Source organism: Mustela erminea, chromosome 5, assembly GCF_009829155.1.
Source record: "Mustela erminea isolate mMusErm1 chromosome 5, mMusErm1.Pri, whole genome shotgun sequence".
Lineage (NCBI taxonomy): Eukaryota > Metazoa > Chordata > Mammalia > Carnivora > Mustelidae > Mustela > Mustela erminea.
This window is the reverse complement of record NC_045618.1, coordinates 32,237,676-32,255,552: the sequence shown is the minus strand read 5'-3', so window position 1 is coordinate 32,255,552 and position 17,877 is coordinate 32,237,676. Positions and strand designations below refer to the sequence as shown.

The 17,877-nt window shown below is 58.2% G+C and overlaps 1 protein-coding gene across 2 annotated transcripts in view; it reads right to left on the bottom strand.

Annotated features, from left to right (window-relative positions):
- The window catches only part of HCN4 (hyperpolarization activated cyclic nucleotide gated potassium channel 4), a 46,727-nt gene extending 29,171 nt beyond the window's left edge, over positions 1 to 17,556 (bottom strand). For both annotated transcript variants that reach the window (XR_004285654.1, XM_032342517.1), the window contains exon 1: positions 16,760 to 17,556. Coding sequence is in view for 1 of the 2 variants with exons in the window: in XM_032342517.1 (XP_032198408.1) it covers positions 16,760 to 17,556 (797 nt within the window). In the remaining variant the exon portion in view is untranslated. The remainder of the gene's footprint in view (positions 1 to 16,759) is intronic.
- Positions 17,557 to 17,877: the final 321 nt, after the last annotated feature.

The following is a 17,877-nucleotide window of genomic DNA, read 5'->3' as shown; positions in this document are numbered from 1 at the left end:
AATTCTGTTCTGTAGCACCTGCCCCAGGAACCGTGAGTCACAGGACCCTCCTGCCTCCTCCCTTCCCCCCGGGACACAAGGGTCCTGCCCTTCTACCTTGTTTACCCCATCCTTCTGGCACCCACTTCACAAGATCATGCCTTGGATCAGGGTCACCATTCACCCTTTGCATGTTCCATGGGAACTGTGCAAAAAATCCCACAGCCTCAGACCTGTCCTGCTAGATATGTAAGCACCTTAGCTCCCGGGCCTCAATTTCCTCATCAGGGTTTCCATACTCCGCTGGCCCTCTCCCCCACCCGCCCCACCTTTCCAGGAGACCCTGGGAAATTTTCCCCACCGTTCTCCTCTAGCAGCCACTTCAAAGTATCTTCTCTCTCTTCAAAGCTCTAAAACCACTCTTCTACCCTACTCTCAGCAGATACCACCACCCTCTACTTCACAGAGAGAAGCCACCCAAACGCCCCCTTCCTCTTCCTGCCACCAGACTCCTGCCCCGTGTGCCTCTCCCTCATCCCCCCCACTCCTCCTCCAGTCACAAAAGCATTGGCAACCCCTCCACCCGTCTCTTGACAGGCGTCCCCTCTGCCTTCCCAGGGACCCTGGACCCAAAGGTGATCCCCTCTTGTCTTATTCTTCAGCCTCCCTCCCCGAGCGTCCTTTCCCACCAGCTCATTGTTTTAAGCTCCCTACATTTAAGAAATAAAATAAAACCACTCCCGAATCTCCAATCCCTCTGCCTTATCTCTTTACCCATTGGAAAGAAGCTTCCTGGGAGAGGCCCTCTCGCCTCCATTCCCACTCCCCACACTCCTGCCGACGCCTCAGCAACCGCGTGCTGTTCCTGGCTGACCCCCAGCATCACCTGACCCTGCGGGCCACTCTGCTAAGACACTGGTTTCCTCCCTTCTTTCTGTCTCTCCCTTTCCTTCCCTTGGTGGGGTCCTCTTCCCCTGCATGACCTTCAAGTGTGTTTGCTCCTTTGGGCCCTGGCCTCTTCTCTCTCTGCACACTCTCCCTGCGTGACCTCGCCAGTTGCCAAGGCCTCCATGATTCTGCTGGCTTTCACATCAGACCTCTCTCTTAAGCTCCACACCGGTGTGTTCACTTGCTGACTACATCTGACCCCTGGATGCCCCCATCATTCTTGCCATGTCCAGATAACTACACAGCTTCCTCCCAAACCCTTGTGCTCCCAGCACAGGCTCCTCTGCCATCCAAATGTCCATCGAGAAAGCGGAGAGTTCACCTCTATCTCCCTCGCCTACCAACAGCCAGCCAGTGGGACGTGGAGTCTCATCAGCCCACCACCCGGCCCACCCCATGGCTTCCTAACTGGGCCCCTGGCCTTTCCAGGACGCTGCATACTTCAGGGTTCCAGGTGGGCTCCACATGCTCCCAGCAATCCACTCTCCACACTTTGCCAAGCCAAGTCCTGGGCTCCCAGCTAAACCAAGTCCCACTGTCGTCCCCCAGGCCCTTCTGGATCTGGGTTCTGCTTCCTTCCCATGCCTTGCCACCCTTCCTCCCCTCATCGCTCTGCTCCAGACAAACCAGCAGCTTTCCATACCCCCAAACCCACCACGCTTCCTGTCCTCCAGGTCTGCCGACCGGTTGGTGTCTGCCTCGGACTCTCCTCTCCACCCCGGCCCACCCCAGGGCCCCTGGTTCAGAGGAGGTGTTGTTTCTTTGAATCCTCAGAAATCTGGTTAGGTGCCCCTTGTACGCATTGCTCTAGCATAGTATTTATCACGCTATGACGGAATTGTGCGTTTGATTTGTGTGTTTATATCTGGTGGCCTACACAACTCCCTGAACTTGGCACGGGGCCTTTTATGCAGTGCGTCCTAATACATGCGTGAACGGTGGGTGAATGAATGGAGGTGTGCTTTAGGCCGCAGAGCGGAGTGACAGGTGGCCCAGCAGAAGCCACAGGAAATGGTAGCTCACTGAGACCCACGAGGCTTTCACAGGCTTCCGATGATCTGGGTGGAACATGTACTGTCCAAGTCCCTAGGATGCCAAGACTCCCAGGAACATCCATTAGAGAATGTAACCTGGTGGTGGAAAAGTCATAGAGAAGGAAGGGGCAGAGCTGGTGGGGGCAAGGGGGGAGGGGAGGAGATGAATAAGAGACAGACCAGGAGAAGCATGGGGATTGGGGTTTCCGACAGAGTGGAATGACAGAAGGGGCTGGTAGGGGGACACTGGCCTCAACCTAGGCTTCGCGGCACAGACCCGTGGTGGCAGAACACCTCCTCATTAGGGGCGTGCCCTCTTAGTGGGGATTTTAAGGATTCTCCCTCCTCCCAAAATAGGCAAAATAGGTGAAATAGAGCCCAGAGCTCCAGGAGGTGGGGGCGGGTAGGAAGGAGAGAGTCCCACCTTATCCTAGAATCCGCCACTTTGCAGACCCAGGATGAGTCGTGTCCTCCCTCAGCCCTGCCCTGCCCCCAAACCCCGACCCCAGAGAGCAGAAACCATTGCTCTTCCCTTTCTTAGGAACACATAACTGGGCCTGGGACTGGGGAGTGAGAAGCACAGGAGCCTCTTGGCAAAATTGTCTTATTGCTAAATGGCTGGGTGGCCTAAAGGCTGTTGCCAGGGGTAAAAAGACTGCCAGAAACAAAAATTAAGAAACTACCCTAAAAGGTCAACACTGATCACGGCTATGTGGTGGGATTAGGAGTGATTTTGTTTGCTCTGTCATACGTTTCTAGATTCCCTACACTCTGTCTATTTCTAAGTTCTTTATTTTCTTAAAAATGTGCAAATTCTTATTTCTTTTATAATAAAAAAAAAACGAAATTTGCCTTTAGCCGGTGCCCGGTGGCCTGTGCTGGGGAGAGTCCCCTCGCTGGAGTCAGGAGAGAGACACATGGGGTCCTCCGGCAAACGCCTGGGGAGCCAGCATCCACGTGCAGAAAGCGTGTTAGCATGGCACGGAGGTCAGGATGAGCAGAGTTTCTGGAGGAGGGCGGTGATGAAGGAGGGAGGGAGGCATCTGAAGGGCAGGCATGACAGGCAAAGGAGACCACGTGCCTGCCCACGACACACACGTGGGCAGCCACAGAGAAGAGCCTCCTTCCTTGTCTCCCTCCCTCCTGTGAAACCTGGATCTTCCACCAGTCCCTCTCTGGCCCCTCCCTGTCCCGGCTCCTGCTCAGCACTCTCTGAGGCAGAGCTACTGCCCAGCACTATACCCTCCCAGAGAAGCTGCCGGCTGCCTGGGCGCTGGATGGGGTCTTCCCTTCCTGTGCCCCAGGGCTGGCATTTTAGACTCTCCCTTCCCCTCAGGCCGGAACTCCACACCCCACAACCTTCCAGAGCCAGGCTGGGTCCCCCAGCTCTTGCCTCTGAGGGCATAACCCCCCTATCCTCGCCGCCCCCTCTTCTGGCCCAACCTCCCTGACTTGGGGTCCCCCCCCCATAACAGACAAATTGCTCTGTTCCTCCCACTCGCCTCTGGCCACTAGGCTCTATTTTTAACCCACCTCAAACTCTCTGACTCAGAATCACAGGGCTCCCAGGTAGCTGCTCCCTGGGCTGCCTGGGGCCGCCTCCAGAAGTTTCAGAGCCAAGGGCGTCTAGTGCTTTTGTTTATGGGTAGGTAGCTGGGATCTGGGTGCATTTTTATTTTTCAAATTGTCTATGTGTCTTAAGGAAGAAAATTTGGTTTTGGTTTTGAAGACCCAAGAAGACCCGTGAAACCCCTGACACTTCGCGCAGCCCTTCCCGGTCCTGGGCTGCGGCCCTAGCCTTTATCACACAGTGAGGGCCAGTCTCGGCTGTTCTGAGGTGAGCTGAGGGCTGTCCCTGATAGAATCTTCCCCCTTGTGTGATCTTTCCATCGTACGGCACAGTGCTCTACACACTGACACCTAGGGATTGTATCTAGACACAGATAGGGCTGCACTAGGCGGGGGACTGGGGGCTGACATCTGCCTGGCTAATAGGCTCCCAGTGACAGTGAAGCTACTGGTCCCAGGACCACACCGGAATAGCCAAACTGTAGCAGACGGGAATTCAGGCCTTCTTTGAGTGTCTACATACCTGGCTGTGTGGCCTCAGACAGATCATTTAACCTCTCTGAGCCTCTTTTCTCATGTGCAAAAGGAGAACATGAATCCCACCTCAAAGGATTCTGGGAGAATTCAGCGAGATATTTATAATACGCTACACAGTGTAAATCCTCAGGATATGCTGGCTGTTATCATCATCATTATTCTTTTTTTTTTTTTTAAAGATTTTATTTATTTGACAGAGATCACAAGTAGGCAGAGAGGCAGGCAGAGAGAGAGGGAGAAGCAGGCTCCCCGCTGAGCAGAGAGCTGGATGCGGGGCTCACTCCCAGGACCCTGAGATCATGACCTGAGCTGAAGGTAGAGGCTTTAACCCTCTGAGCCACTCAGGTGCCCCCATCATCATTATTCTTGTGACAACTAAGAGGCAGGTCCTGGCCTGAGGGCTCTGGGGATACTGGCGCATGTGGACCAGTCTCACCACAAAGAGCCCTCAGTCGTAGGGACAGACAGACCCACCCCCACAGGGGAGCTGATGATCCAGACCAGTTCCATGGGCAGATGACCCATAAGCTGGAGGTGGCGGGTAGTGAGGAGACTGTCTGCTCTGCAGTGTGGACCAGGAAGAGCGGGAGGGCAAGTTCAGCCAGGCTTGAGCACGGGGGCAGAAAGGAGCAGGGAGCAGCACGGCCTGCTGCGTATGAAAGCCCCAGAGAGGAGGCGGCCCGAGCCTGTGCCCTGGGCAGGAAGGTCAGTGTCACAGTTACGGGAAGGAGGATTATGCTACACGGTAGGTGTCCAGCCCAGAGGCCCGCGAGTCTTGGGTTCTAGTTCCCTCTCCATCTCTAACCTACCGTGGGCCCTGAACAAGTCCCTGCCCTCTCATAATCCTTTTTTCAATTTCCCCAGAAGGAGGGAGCTGGCCGATCTCTAAAGACACGCCAGTTCCAGGAATCCCTGCAGTGCGGAGGCTAGAGGGGCCAGCCGAGGGCAGCCGGCCAGATGGAAACTTACGGAGAGAAGAGTGCAAGCCTTAGAGAACCCTGGCCCCCTGCTTCCCCCCACCCCCAGCCCCCCGACCCAGTACTGGTCTGAAGAGAGTCGGGGGCATACTGAATGGCAGACGGAGTTGTCCGGACTCTTCCAGGGGGCCGTGGGAAGCCATGAAGTCTGCAGAGGAAGACAGTTCCTCGAGGAAGGGATTGTGATGGCACCTTCTCAAAGGTACAACTGAGCACAGCCGGGCTGTAAGGAACACCAAGATACCAACCCACTACTTCTCTGAACGGCTGAGACTTTCAGTCTGTGCACGCACAGATACACTAACGTAAGAGTGCACACACACACACACGCACGCACGCACATGCACGCACGCGTGCACACACATATCCCAATGCGTACTGCAAGTCATCTGCTCTACAGTGCCCCGAGATGCCAGGATGCTGTGTTCCCTCAGGCTAGTGGCCTAACCTCTCTGAGCTTAGTCTGACAAGACTATCTGGGGAAAAAACGGGGAGGCGGCGAGCAGCTGGAGCACTTGCCCGCCCAGCTTCCAGGAAACAAAGGCTCAAGCACAGCTGTCCCCACACAGAAGACTGGAACAAAAATAGCAAACGGCTGAGGAGTAGCACGTGAGCGTAACCTCAGGGGAACTTGGGTAGGAGAGAGCTCACCTGCTCCCGAAGGAGGGGGCGCCAGGGGGACGGGCTCAGGGCAGAAGTGGTTCTCTGGTGAGGATGGACGCAGCAGGAGGGCCTCCCCGGAGCAGGGAGCTAAATACTGGCTCTGGGAAGGTCGACGTGGCCCCCTTCTTGCTGGGAGGGGGGTTCCCCTGGAGGTGCCTGGGCTCTTGACAACAGGAACCAGATGGGACTCCGCTGCCTTCCGTCTAGGAAAACACAGTCTGACAAGGACATGGAGCAAGGGCCGTGGTCCTTGGGGTCCCGCCAGCCCCCAGAGAGTTAGGATTCTGGTTGCTGACAGAAAAAAAGGTAACGAGTCCCTGCAGAGGGGCCTGTCACACATGGGCTTGGGTGGCAGGCTGGGGAACAACCATGTCACCCCCAGGCTCCGGGGAGCCCTGAGGGACTGAGGCAGATGCCCTTTGGCCGGAGAACTGCGGACTATTAGTGTAGGGAGGGTCCCAGCCCGCCGGCTCCTCAAGTGACCGAAGCAGAAGCAATCTCCCCAAAATCATACCCGCCCGGTGCCACACCAGGCGTCTGAAGTCACACGAAGCTCCCAGGTGTGGCCCGCCGATTTCAGCTTCAGGGGCCTGGGGTCTTGCTAAAAGCCAGCCCTCTCCAGAAGCACTGTCCACATTTGGAGGAAAGCAAGGCGCCCGGAGGAGAGGCCTCAGCCCGGTCCTCACAGCTGGATGGGGCAGAGCATTCACTGGCCTCTTATTCACTGCAGGGGCCCCCTCGGCTCTGTCCCCAGAAGCTGGGGAGTGACACAGCGGGAGGATGACTCCTCAGAGCCTCTGGGACAGGATGAACAGCTTGCCGCATTTCCTTCCCCTGCCAATTCCAAAGCCCGTGGTGCTGCAGGCCTGCCCCCCAGGACTCCTCTGGGCGCAGCTGTCTAGGATGACCCATACTCCCCATGGAGCCTCACCTCTGAACTCTTCCAGGGCCAGGTCTGAGCTTCCAGAAGGGGACAACTGTCCCCCAGGAGAGATGGCTGGGAGGACAAGGGAGCTGCTGTCCTTTGCCCAGAGAACAAAAAAAAGAAAAAAAGAAAAAAAGGAAAGCCTGATGTCCACTCCCACGGAGGCCATGATCTCGTGGGGGCTGGTGGGGGGGTGCTCAGCGGACCAGACAGACACTGCTGGGGAGCCTCCACCTTGTTCCCCTCTGTCTCCCACTCCCCAGGCACAAAGGGCTGGCAGAGCCTCCGTGGAGAGAGGCCCGTGAGGCAGGAATTCCCGCTGCCCCAGGAGCCCTGGGGCTGCACTACTCCAGGTTCAAGCCTGGATTGGCCTCTGCAGAGTCTTGGGAAAGAGGGAGGGAGGGAGGTTCTCATCAGCTCCACTCATCAGCTGCGCTGTCCCTGCCCTGCTGGCTCAATTTGTACTAATGGGGTCAGGATCGCGGGTTCAATACCTATTTGGGCAATTAGCTTTGCTCTCTTCTCAGCCTCAGACTGAGCCCTGACCCTGGACACTGAGACAGGAAAGGACTTTGCTGAGGTCATACAGTGGAACAGGAGGAGGGTCAGGAGGGCCAGCTCAGCATGGGGGGGGGGGGTGGTTCTAAGCTAGGAAAGCTCAGGAGGAGAGAACACAGGGCTCCAGGGTGGGCCAGCCCCGATGCTGCGCAGACGGGCCCCAGCTGCAGCGTCTCCCCCGCTGGACCGTGTTTCTTCTATGAGGCGCTGATGGCCCTGATGGGGCCTGTGGGCTCGAGGGTCTCTCCTGTCCCTGCAGGAGGGAAAACCGCTGTGTATGCTGTGACGGACGATAGGTGGGAGAAGCTGGCTTTGGTGACAACCGGCTGGGGACTCGCGTTAATCATTGACAGGGGCTGCTCCAGCCTACAACAGGGAACTGCAGGGTAATTACTTCTGGGCTCCAGGCCACACGCTCAGTGACATTAATGCGGCGGCAACACCTGCCTTCCGGGTGTAGTACAGCAAGAGAAGGGGGCTGTCTCGGAGGTTGGGCAGCTGGGCCCGGGGGCTGGGGCCAGGAGAGCTCCCTGGGCCACAAGGACCCAGGAGGAGAGGCCAGACAGACAGACACACACACACACACCCGTACACCCGCAAATATATGCACACATACCCAGACAGCAGCAGGGTCAAGACGGGGGCGGGGGGGCTCACGGTCCTTAAGGGAGAAGCACTGAGCTTAATAAGTACAAGTCCAAAGAGGCAGATTTTGAGTAACCCGCTCTTAGGGGCTACCAACACCCTCCCACCACCCCCAATCCCTTAGCTCCATCTCCCAGAAACCTACTTCCAAGAAAGCATGCAGAATGGTTCTGTCTTTCCTTCAAATCCAGCTCTGATCTGCTTCCTCCAGGAAGCCTTCCCGGACCATCAATCCCATGCTGATCTACCCTAAGAGGGGCTGAAATCCTATTTTCTTTGCCGGGTGGGTAGTGACCCCCATCCTCCAAAATGGGTGACAACAGTCTTGGAATGGAGCATCTGATCTCTGAGGGCATACGACCCATCCCCACCCCTTAAGCTTGCCCCTCCCCAGGCCCAGAAGACGGTACATGAGCCAGCCCAATGTTACATACTAATTTCTGAAAGCCTCGTTCACGCAGACATAACACGTCCACCCACGTAGATAAATGCTTAGACAGACACAAAATCATCAGCAGCCAATTATCAGGCCCCCGCAGCTGCCTCGAGCAGACCCGGAGGCCCCACGGCCGGTCTCAGAAGTTTGTGGGGCTCAGAGTGTGGTGGGGTGTAGGGAGTCCCTCTATCAAGACAGCACACATCCCAGCCAGCTCTGGGCTCCCACACTGCCCAGCCCGAGCCCCGCTGTGCGGAAGCCCCGAGCTGGCCGCCTGGTTAGGCAGACAGACACCAGCCCCAAACAATGAGAGAGCAGCGCGGGGCGGGGAGCCGTCACGTGTCAGGTTCGGAGGCTCTGGTGTCGGCAGCAGTGGCACTGCTGTTTATTTATAATTTGTACTTTCCCTCCCAGAGAGGACCAGAGGCAGCTGGCTCAGACGCTAAGAGGTGTAGGAGCTCAGGGAGCTTAGAGAAAGGGAGGGCTTCTTAAAGGGGAGGGCACCAGGTGGAGGTGGCCCCCACGCGCACCTTGCCCAGAGTCCTGAGGCCTCAGGGAGGCACTGGGGTTGGTTCCAAGGCTTTGTTCGAGGACTCCAGTCCCTGAGCCCAGACCCAGGCCTTATCTCGGTGTCAGGTTCAACCTGGATCCTGGTCAGCGTGGGGCTAAACTGTGGCCTCCGAGAGACACCTGACCTTGATCACACCCTGAGCCCCACCCCTGGACACACAGTTCTGAACCAGGACTCCACATCCTCACTTCTCTGAAGGATGCAATGGATAGACCACATGACCACCAATTTCTCTGGTGGAAAGAACACAGATTCCACGGGCTACCTGTCCCCTTGAAGAACAGGTGTATCCACGGCATCTGGATATGGTTCCAAAATCCCTAAGTCCCCCGCACCAGTCAGGGTCCTGATCCGGCATCCCCAGAGTGAGAGGTTAGGGCAAGCACATCCAAGCCTCCAGACGCTGCCTCTTCAGGTACGGAAAGACTCCCTTCTCACTGGATTGGCTTAAGTTAAGAAGGGACTCAGAAAATACCCATCACCCTAAAATTTGGGCATGGAGCTGGGGCAACCATGTAAACGCCAGGGTCAGGGCGCCTAGGGAGCTCAGTCGGTGACCGAACCCCGCGTCAGGCTCTCGGCTCAGTGAGGAGTCTGCTTCTCTCTCTCTCCCTGTGCCCCTCCTCATGTTCTCTCTCTCATGCTCTCTCTCAAATAAGTAAATTAAAAATCTTTAAAACAGAAAAACGCTCCAGTGACAAAACCATTCAGGACCTCTGGTTGGGATCTAGGGATAGACTGTGCAATTTTAAGATCTTTGCTGCCAGACGTTACATAACCCACTGGGTTCTGATTTCATCTCTGACACGGACTTATTCTGTGACTTTGGGTCAGTGGCTCCCCCTTTCTGGTCCTTTGCTCCCCTTTGATGAAATGAAGGCTTTAGGCCAGTGGCTCGCTAAGGCCTGTCCAGACCCGGTGTGCTGGGGCCTGTTGCCTCTCCCAAGGCGGCTCCCACAGCACACCTCACCCCTCCCCGCCGACGATGTGTGCTCAAACATTATCTGCCATGTTTTCATTCTCAGGAGAATGTTTTCTTGAACTCTGTTTGTAATTTAGCTTTCAAAAGCTAACAAAAAAGAAGAGGAAGGAGACAAAGAGAGACAAGAATGTGTTTAGATTCCTGGTGGCATGATTTCGGGCAAATCTTTCTCTTTCTCCCGTCAGAGACTCCGTTTCTTTATCTTTAAACCGGGGATAGCAGAACATAAGGTTCAGGCCACCGTGAGTAAATAAAACAGGAGACAAAGTTTCCAGCAGTTTGGTACCTGTATAGATGGATGGCCCATAAACGGCGGTTACTGACCCGGCAACCCCTGGCTTCAGTCTCTGTTGGGTTGAATCGAGGGTTGTAAACTCAGAAGCCTACGGGTGGTGGGGGGAGGTCATCAGCTCAGGGTGCATGACTACACGGCTGGGCATGGGACGTTAGGGACAGTGGGTGACGGGAGGGCACACGCCAAACTAAACGGGGCGGCCTCTAGTCTGCTCCAGCAGCCTGCTTTGGTGTGGGAACGTGGGGCCAGAGCTGCCAGAGCTTCCAATTTTTCAGAGGAAGCCCGAAAGCCAAATTTTTATGTCACATCTTTCCATTTTAAAACACCGTCTTGGATTTGTTATGACACACTCTGCTGCCCAAACAGAACACATCTGGGTGCTGTATTTGGTCCATGGGATGCTGCTTAGCAACTTCCGATCTAAGCACTGCTGTCTCATGTTGAGCAGCCTTGGTGGTGGGGAGCGCACCCTCACTTTGTGTGGCTGCCACCCTGATCCTGGGCGGGGGTTGATGATGAAGAGTGTCTTCGAGTCACCTCCTAGGCTTGGGAATCGCAGATTTCCAGGGCCCTGGCAATGCTTTCTCAGTAAAGCCTGGCTGGCAGGGAACATCCTCTCCCAAGCCAAGGCAATGCCCCTGCCCTCCCCACGGCCCGCTCTGGCTGGGAATCGTGGATTCTTCAATATCCCCTGGGCCCCAGCAGGCTGGCCTGGCCGGCCTTAGTAGCCCTTCTATTAATTAGCCACTGGCAGTCGCAGCTTTGTAAGAGTTCTTGAGCCAAGGGGTGTATGTGCGGCAGCTAGTGGCCTCCTTGGATCTGTGACGAGCCCCGCCACCCTGCTGGGACCGCACCTTCTTACTCAGGGCAAACTCCCCCAGGATGGCCAGTGTTGTGACAAGGGGCCACTCAGGCTGCTGTGACACGGTCATCTCCATCATCTGTATGGAGCCTGCTGCCTCCCACGGTGGGAGGGGGCAGAGAGAAGTGACGGGCAAGTCCAGCCCACGGGGGAGGCTGCTAGGCATGGTGTGGGCCAGTGGAGGGGGCACTGAGGTTCACACAACCCCCACCCCCCACCCACAACCTCAAGGTGTCAAACCAGCTGCTTTTACTGGACGTCTCTTCCTCTTCCCAGGCAGCCACTGTCAGGGCCACCTCACACCCACTCTCCTGCCCGGACACCTCTGGTCTCTCTGCTGACATCTGCTCCTTCCCAGAAACCTCCGTGCCGCACAGTGGTCACTGCACTCCTGGCCCCTGCTCCTCTGGCCGGGTGCACTGCTGGTGGGAGAGAAGCCACCCAAGTGACAGACAGGACGGGATGCATTGGTAAGGGCCCTCTGGCTACGTGGCCTCCCCCTGCCCACTCCCATCGGCCAGCCTCCAGGGCCAGCAGGGTCCACACAGCAGTGCAGGAGGTGAGGGAGGGCTGGGAATTCAACACCCCCAAGCATGTGGCTGACTTCCGAGGCTAACAGTTTCTCCACCGGTTCACAGAATTCGCCCGGCTGCGCTCAGCGCTTGAGGCCACCAGTAGACGATCTCTGCCCCCAGGGAACTCCGTCAGGGAGCCCAGGCTAAGCAGAGAACATAAACATGACCTGAACCCCACTCCTCAGAGCTCAGCTCTGGGCTGCGCAGCACAGCATCAGTATCACCTGGGCCGGTGGCAGAAATGTAGATTCTCAGACCCCGCGCCTAATTCTGACCTGGTGAGTCAGAACCTGTAGTTTCACCAGATCCCCAGGCAAGTCGGATGACATGACAATGTGACAAGTGCCGCATTCGAACAAACACAGAGCTCCATCCCAATGCCCTGAGGTGGTTAGGCAGGGGACAGATGGATGACAGTGGCCGCGTGGCCCGAGAGTACACCCCAGAAGACCCAGGGGCCCAAAAGCAGGGGAAAGGAAGGCAGGTGGACAGGCAGACAGACAGGCAGACAGCTCAGCACTGTGTGAGGCTGGCCACCTGACATAAGCCTCACAGCTCACAGCTGCTAAGGGAACAAAGGGGGGCAGGGCTGGGCAGGGGAGCAGCCCCCAGGCTCATCAGGCCGCGGTCAGACCGTGGACTGAAGCCTCTCGAGGGAGAGAAGCTGGAGCCCTGGCCTCCCCACCCAGGCGACGCAAAGGGGCCGGGCCCCATGGGGCTTCTGCACACCCCGCATCCCAGGAGCACCTCTGCCCCAAGCTGGCTGCTGGCCTTTGCCACCAGCCCAGGCTTATCAGGGGGAGCACGTCCTCATCACTGGAGAATCCTGCTGCCCACTGTGCCCGCTGCCAGCACCGCCCAGGCAGCTCACCTTGGAATTCCCCTCTGCACCAAGGCGCCCTTCCCCCGCCCCCAGCACCGCAAAGCCTGCAGCTCCTCTCTGGGCCTGGCTTTCCACACAACAGACAGGGTGAGCACCCACATTCCTGAGAGCAGAAGCCCGTTTTTGGGTAATGGCTCCCAGGAAAGACCCCCACCCCCCACCCCCTAGCCACCAACCCAGAGCTGGGCTGCTCCCTCCTTCCTCCTCACCACCTCCTATGCAAATAGTCCAGCCTGGTTTGAAGGGGAGACTGCTGGGTGTGGGACTGAGGAGAGAGAAAAGTAACTAACTAGTCCCCAGACTACCTCCTTCAGCATCTAACTCTGCTCCATTTTCATGCCCATCCTGTCAGCTGTGGGAGGCTGGGGTCTCAGGTTACAGACAGCCCCAGGGAGCGTGGGCTCTAAGAGGTCAGCACCTGCCCCTGCCAGACCAGACACTCTTTTCTGGGATGGTCTAGCTAGAGTGGGGTTCATGAGCTACATGGTCTTCAACTTAGGGAGTCCACAGACCCCAGAAACTCAGCGTCCTATTGTATCTGGATATACGTGTATCTTTCTCCATACGCACTCTATCTAGAGTTTTCTGCACATTCTCACTTAGGTCCCTGACACTGGTTCAGAAGCACTGGCCTGAGCCAAGGACGGAGGCCTATGTGGTCCATCCAGGACATCCAGGAGGCAGTGAGAGTGGGGGCGGTGTGGCTCCCAGCAGAGTCACTGGGCTCAGACAGTGCTCTGGAGCTGCTTGCCTCCACAGGGTGACCACGGGTGTACAGGTCTGATGTGGGCAAAAGGATTCCCATTTTGCTAGGTGGGAAAACTGAGGCTCAGAGAAGGCTCATAACCCAAGCAGAGCCCCACAGCAGAGAGGGCTGGGCACATGATGTGAAGTGGGACAGTGGCAGTGCCTGGGGCTGGGGGCCAGCCCCAGAAGTCAGGGTTAGGGACTTATCAGGCCACTGGCCCAGGTTCCATGATTTCAGGGTCCAGCGCTTTCTGTCCCAAGGAAAGGACCCTTTAGCACACTTCTTCCCTTCCCTTCTTCACAGCTTCAGAAGGCTCAGGCTAGGAGAGATAGGAGCAGAGCTTCTGTCTGCCTCCCCTCTCAAGGCCAAGCTAGAGTCTGGTGCACAGGAGTACTCCATCACGAACATCCCACATGGGGACTTCCCTGCCAGCCCCCAGTCCGCCCACACAGCTCCAAGACACCTGCTCAGACAGACACCTAGCCATATACATACACACCCAGGCATACCCCCTGAGCCTAACACTTGAAAGTCTGACAGGCTTCTGGGAACAAAACCAGGTACATTTCACTCAGGTCCCTTGCTCCTTTCCTCTCTCTTTGGAAAAACACTATGTTTTATTTGTTCGGGGTTCCCACTGCCACACGGGGCTCCCAGGACATGGCTCATGCGGAAGGAAGGAACCATCTGGGACCCAAGAGCCCAACCAGCCTTGGGCAGGAGCCCAGGGAGCACCATCCTGAGGGGCTGTGCGTCCTGGCCTTTTCCCTCACCAAACCTTAAATATAAATTTTAAAAGGCAACTGGGAAGTGAGGGGGTGGGGAGTGGGGGCCAGGGGGCAGACTAGCCTGTAGAGCCCAGAAAATCCTCTTATTAGCCATGGCCCAGGTTCTGCAGATCCCTCAGAGCACAGTCCACTTGGGCCCTCAGAAAAGGCATCCAACCTTCCTCCCCCAGGAACGGGAGATGCCAGAAGTGGCCCATGACAGTGAGCCTTGAACTCCAAACCGCAAACTCAATCTATCATGGTTTGCTGGCGATTCTTTATTAAACCAATTCGCAGGATCAATGCTTCCTGCCCATCAACATGATGAATAAATCCTCGACTGGCCTGAGCAGGGCTTGCAGAAGCTCTTGGGAGGCTGAGCAGGGCAGTGGGAATGGGCTCCACGCAGAGGCCCATTGGCCGGGGGCTGAAACTCTGCTTGGGGTGTTGGTGGGGGTGATGCCAAATTGAGTGGTGGGTTTCCTAAGCTTAGAAGACTCAGCCAGGCCCTTGCCTCTTTAACCTGGGGAAGCTGTTTTGTCCTAGAGGTCTGACCCCTGCCCCTGCAGACACACACAGATGGTCTTTCTTGAATTTCTTTTCTTACACTCCACCCAGCCCCAGAGATGTGGGCTTCCAGCTACCTGTCTCTGCCGCTTGTGGTACAAGCAGATTCAAAGCCCAGTCTGACCCCTTGTCCTGTCACCCATTTATCAATCCTGCTGCGCGCACCCCTCCCGATCCCCACCACCGCGCAGCCCCCAGCCACCCCTGCCATGTCCCGGGCAGCCTGCAGTTAGTGAGAGAGTCTGCAGCAGGGGGACTGCGGACAGACAGCCAAACTGGGCAGAGGAAGATGGGGAAGGCGGGGAGATTCCCATGAGGCAATCAACCCAGTCCTAACCCTTCACCATCCAGGATAAGGGAGAACTGGGAAGACAAGGCCCAGTTCCCAGAAGGTGCTCAATCAAAGCCTGTTGTCTGTAGAGGCCGGGGAGCTTGGGGTTGGCCCCTCACACCCCCCACCATCCCACGCGTTGGGGTTGGCTAGGAGAACCCTGACCAGAGGCTCTCCGACAACCAAGACAGTGGGGAGATGAGCAAGGGGAGGGGGGGCCCCTGAAGGCCCTCAAGTGGTAGAGATGGGCACAGCCGGCCTGCCACCACCTCCTGGGAGTTCTGAGGGGGGAAGGGAAGCCCAGCCGTCACCCCCCTCACACTCCACCCCCGACCCCCGATGGTGCGGGATATACAACTCCTGTCCACTCCTTCCTAGCTCAGGCTCAGAGCCTTAAGTCATAGCACTGACCAGAGGGGAGCCCACACTTTGGGAACCTGGTCCTGGGGAACAGCCACAGTTCCTGGTGGGAGGGTCCCACATTGGCTCACACAACTTGAAGACTATGCTTATCTGTTTATCCTGTGGCCTCCCACACTCCTGGAAAGGGAACGCTTGATATTAGGGTTACAAAGAGCCATCCCTCAAAAAAAAAAAACCAAGAAGGGTGGGGTGGGGGCTCTGGTCACCACTATTTTAAGCCATCGGGTGTTGCCTGACTGGTCACTCCCAGCATGAGAAATCTCTCCCATTGGATGGAAAATGGCTTTGCTCTCATTACAAACCTAGCTTCCCTGGAGTTTGCAAAAAGGGCTCTGGGTTGGCAAAATGCTCATTTATATTGGCAGGCAAGCAGGGTAGGCAGGGAAAGGAGCGAAATAGGGGGCAGGGCTGGGAGGTGGGGTGCGGAGAATGAATTAGACCCAGCTTTAAAGGGTAGGGTTTTTTAGACTGTCACTTAAGTCTGATGTATCAGGAAAACTCAGGGGGTGCTGGGGGACCCTAAGACCTTGACTGGGATTGGGGGCATCCCTATTCAACCTCAGAGGCAATCACCAACCTCATGTTTTGCAGATACCCCCACAGGCCCCGAGTGCTGCCTGTTCCTCAGTGGCATCTGACTCAAGGGCTGGGGGAGAGGGCAGGGCCCCTCTCCCTGCCTGACAGTCCCACCATTTGTCTGGGGACCCATGACTGAGCCAGGAAGTCCTAGTAGCTACTGGAGTTTGGGCCTCCGGGGTGAGGATGGGGCACTGGATGAACTTGGGGTCACAGACCAGCTGCTCATCAGTCAGGACACCAGGCATCTTCCCTGACCACTATGAGCAAGGTCATCCTGTCCTGCTGGTCCTGATGCCAGGTGCCAGGAATGCCTGCTCCTGGCCCACCACTTGCCATGAGGGTCTGGACCCTGGGTTAAGGTGGGCATGGAGGGCTTTTATCCTGCACCTCAGTCCTCTGGGGGGCCCAGCTCTCCCTCCCCAGCTGCTACTTCCCAGAAGGAGATGAGAACACTTGGGGTCAGTGCCCAAGGAGCTGGCACCTCTGCCAAGAGGTCTGTCTCCCTTCGTGGCCCTGCTCAGCAGGCGGAATGGCCTGGAACTGCCTATAGGATAGCTACCCTGACTGCAGCCCAGCGCGGGGAGGTGGGAAGTGTGGCTTAAAGTGGCAGAGCCCACTCGCGGCTGCCTGCAGGGCTAGGCCAGGCTCAGAACCCCTTTTCAGCCGGCCTCTAAAGTGGCCCAGACCCCAAGAGGGCGAGGACTGGAGCCTGAAACACAGAAAAAGTTCCCAGCGCGGTGCAGGCGGAGGTCTGGGGGTGTCTTGGTGCCTAGAGGCGCCCCACATCTCTCGGAGCTCCCCGCGCGCGAGGAAGGAAAGTTAACTCCGGCTGAGAGGCAGGGCTGAAGGAGGAAGCATGCCTGCGACCGCTCAGGGAACCCACAGGATCCCGTCGGCCTCCTTACCTGAAGTCGCTGTAGGGGTGGATAATCCAAAATCCGGCCGATTTCACCCTCTCCTGCTCGCGCTCCACGGCTTTCTGGCTGCCAAACATCCTCAGGGAGAATTTGTTGACCCCGGGCTGGAGCATGGCCCCAAACTGGCGCTGCATGAAGCCGGCCTGGCCCAGGCGCACCTCGGCCTCTGGGAGGATCTGGTCGCCGGCGGCCGCGCCTCCTTCCACTTTGATAGCGGTGTCCACCGAGGGCTGCTCGCAGGAGGCGGAGGCCGGCTGCGGCGGCTGCTGGGGCGGCGGCGGCGAGGCTGCGGGCTGAGCCGAGGTGCCGGGGCGCTCTGGCTCGGCCGCCAGGCCCGGGGGCGTCCTGTCCTCGCCGGGGGACGCGTCGCCCTCGGCGATGAGCCGCCGCTCCTCCGCGGAGTCATGCAGGTGCCCGTGGCTGCTACCGCCCCCCGCTCCGGCGCCGCCGCCACCGCCGCCGCCGCCCCGGCTGCCCAGTGAGGCCAGGCTCCCGCGGAAGCGCCTGCAGTCGCCGTTGGTGCTGGACTTGCCCGCGCCGCGGGCCGGCCCCTCACCGTCCGCCGCCCCGAGGGCCGCGCCCCGGGGCTCCGTGCCGCCCGCGGCCGCCGAGGGTGAGGGCGAGGGCAGCGGCCGCAGCCGGATGCTCCTGCGGCTGGGGTCCTGGCGGCCCCCAGTCCCCTCCTCCTCGGTGTCCTCTTCCTCGTCCATGATCCACGCCTTGGCCCCCACCTGCTGCGGGAGGCTGTAGAGCCGCTTGCGCATGGACGGCGGCAGCTTGTCCATGGCGCCGGGGGCCGGGGCCCGGCCGGGGCAGGGGCGCGGGTGCGGCGCCGCCGACCTGCTCCAGGTCCGCCCGCCGGTCAGTCTGCCCGCGGGGACGCGTCCTTCGCCGCCGGCTCCGCGCCGCCTCAGGCGCCCATGCTTGGGCAGGCTGGGTGCCGCGGGGAGGCTCCCAGTCCCGCTCCGGGTCCCCGGGCTCGCCGCGCTGCGCCTCCTCCCGGGCCGGGCTGGGCGCGGGGACCCCGCGCTCCCTCCCTCTCTCCCTCCCGCGTTCGGGGGCGCGGCGCGCGGCCCGGCTCCAGGCGCCCCGCCCCCGCGGGGAAC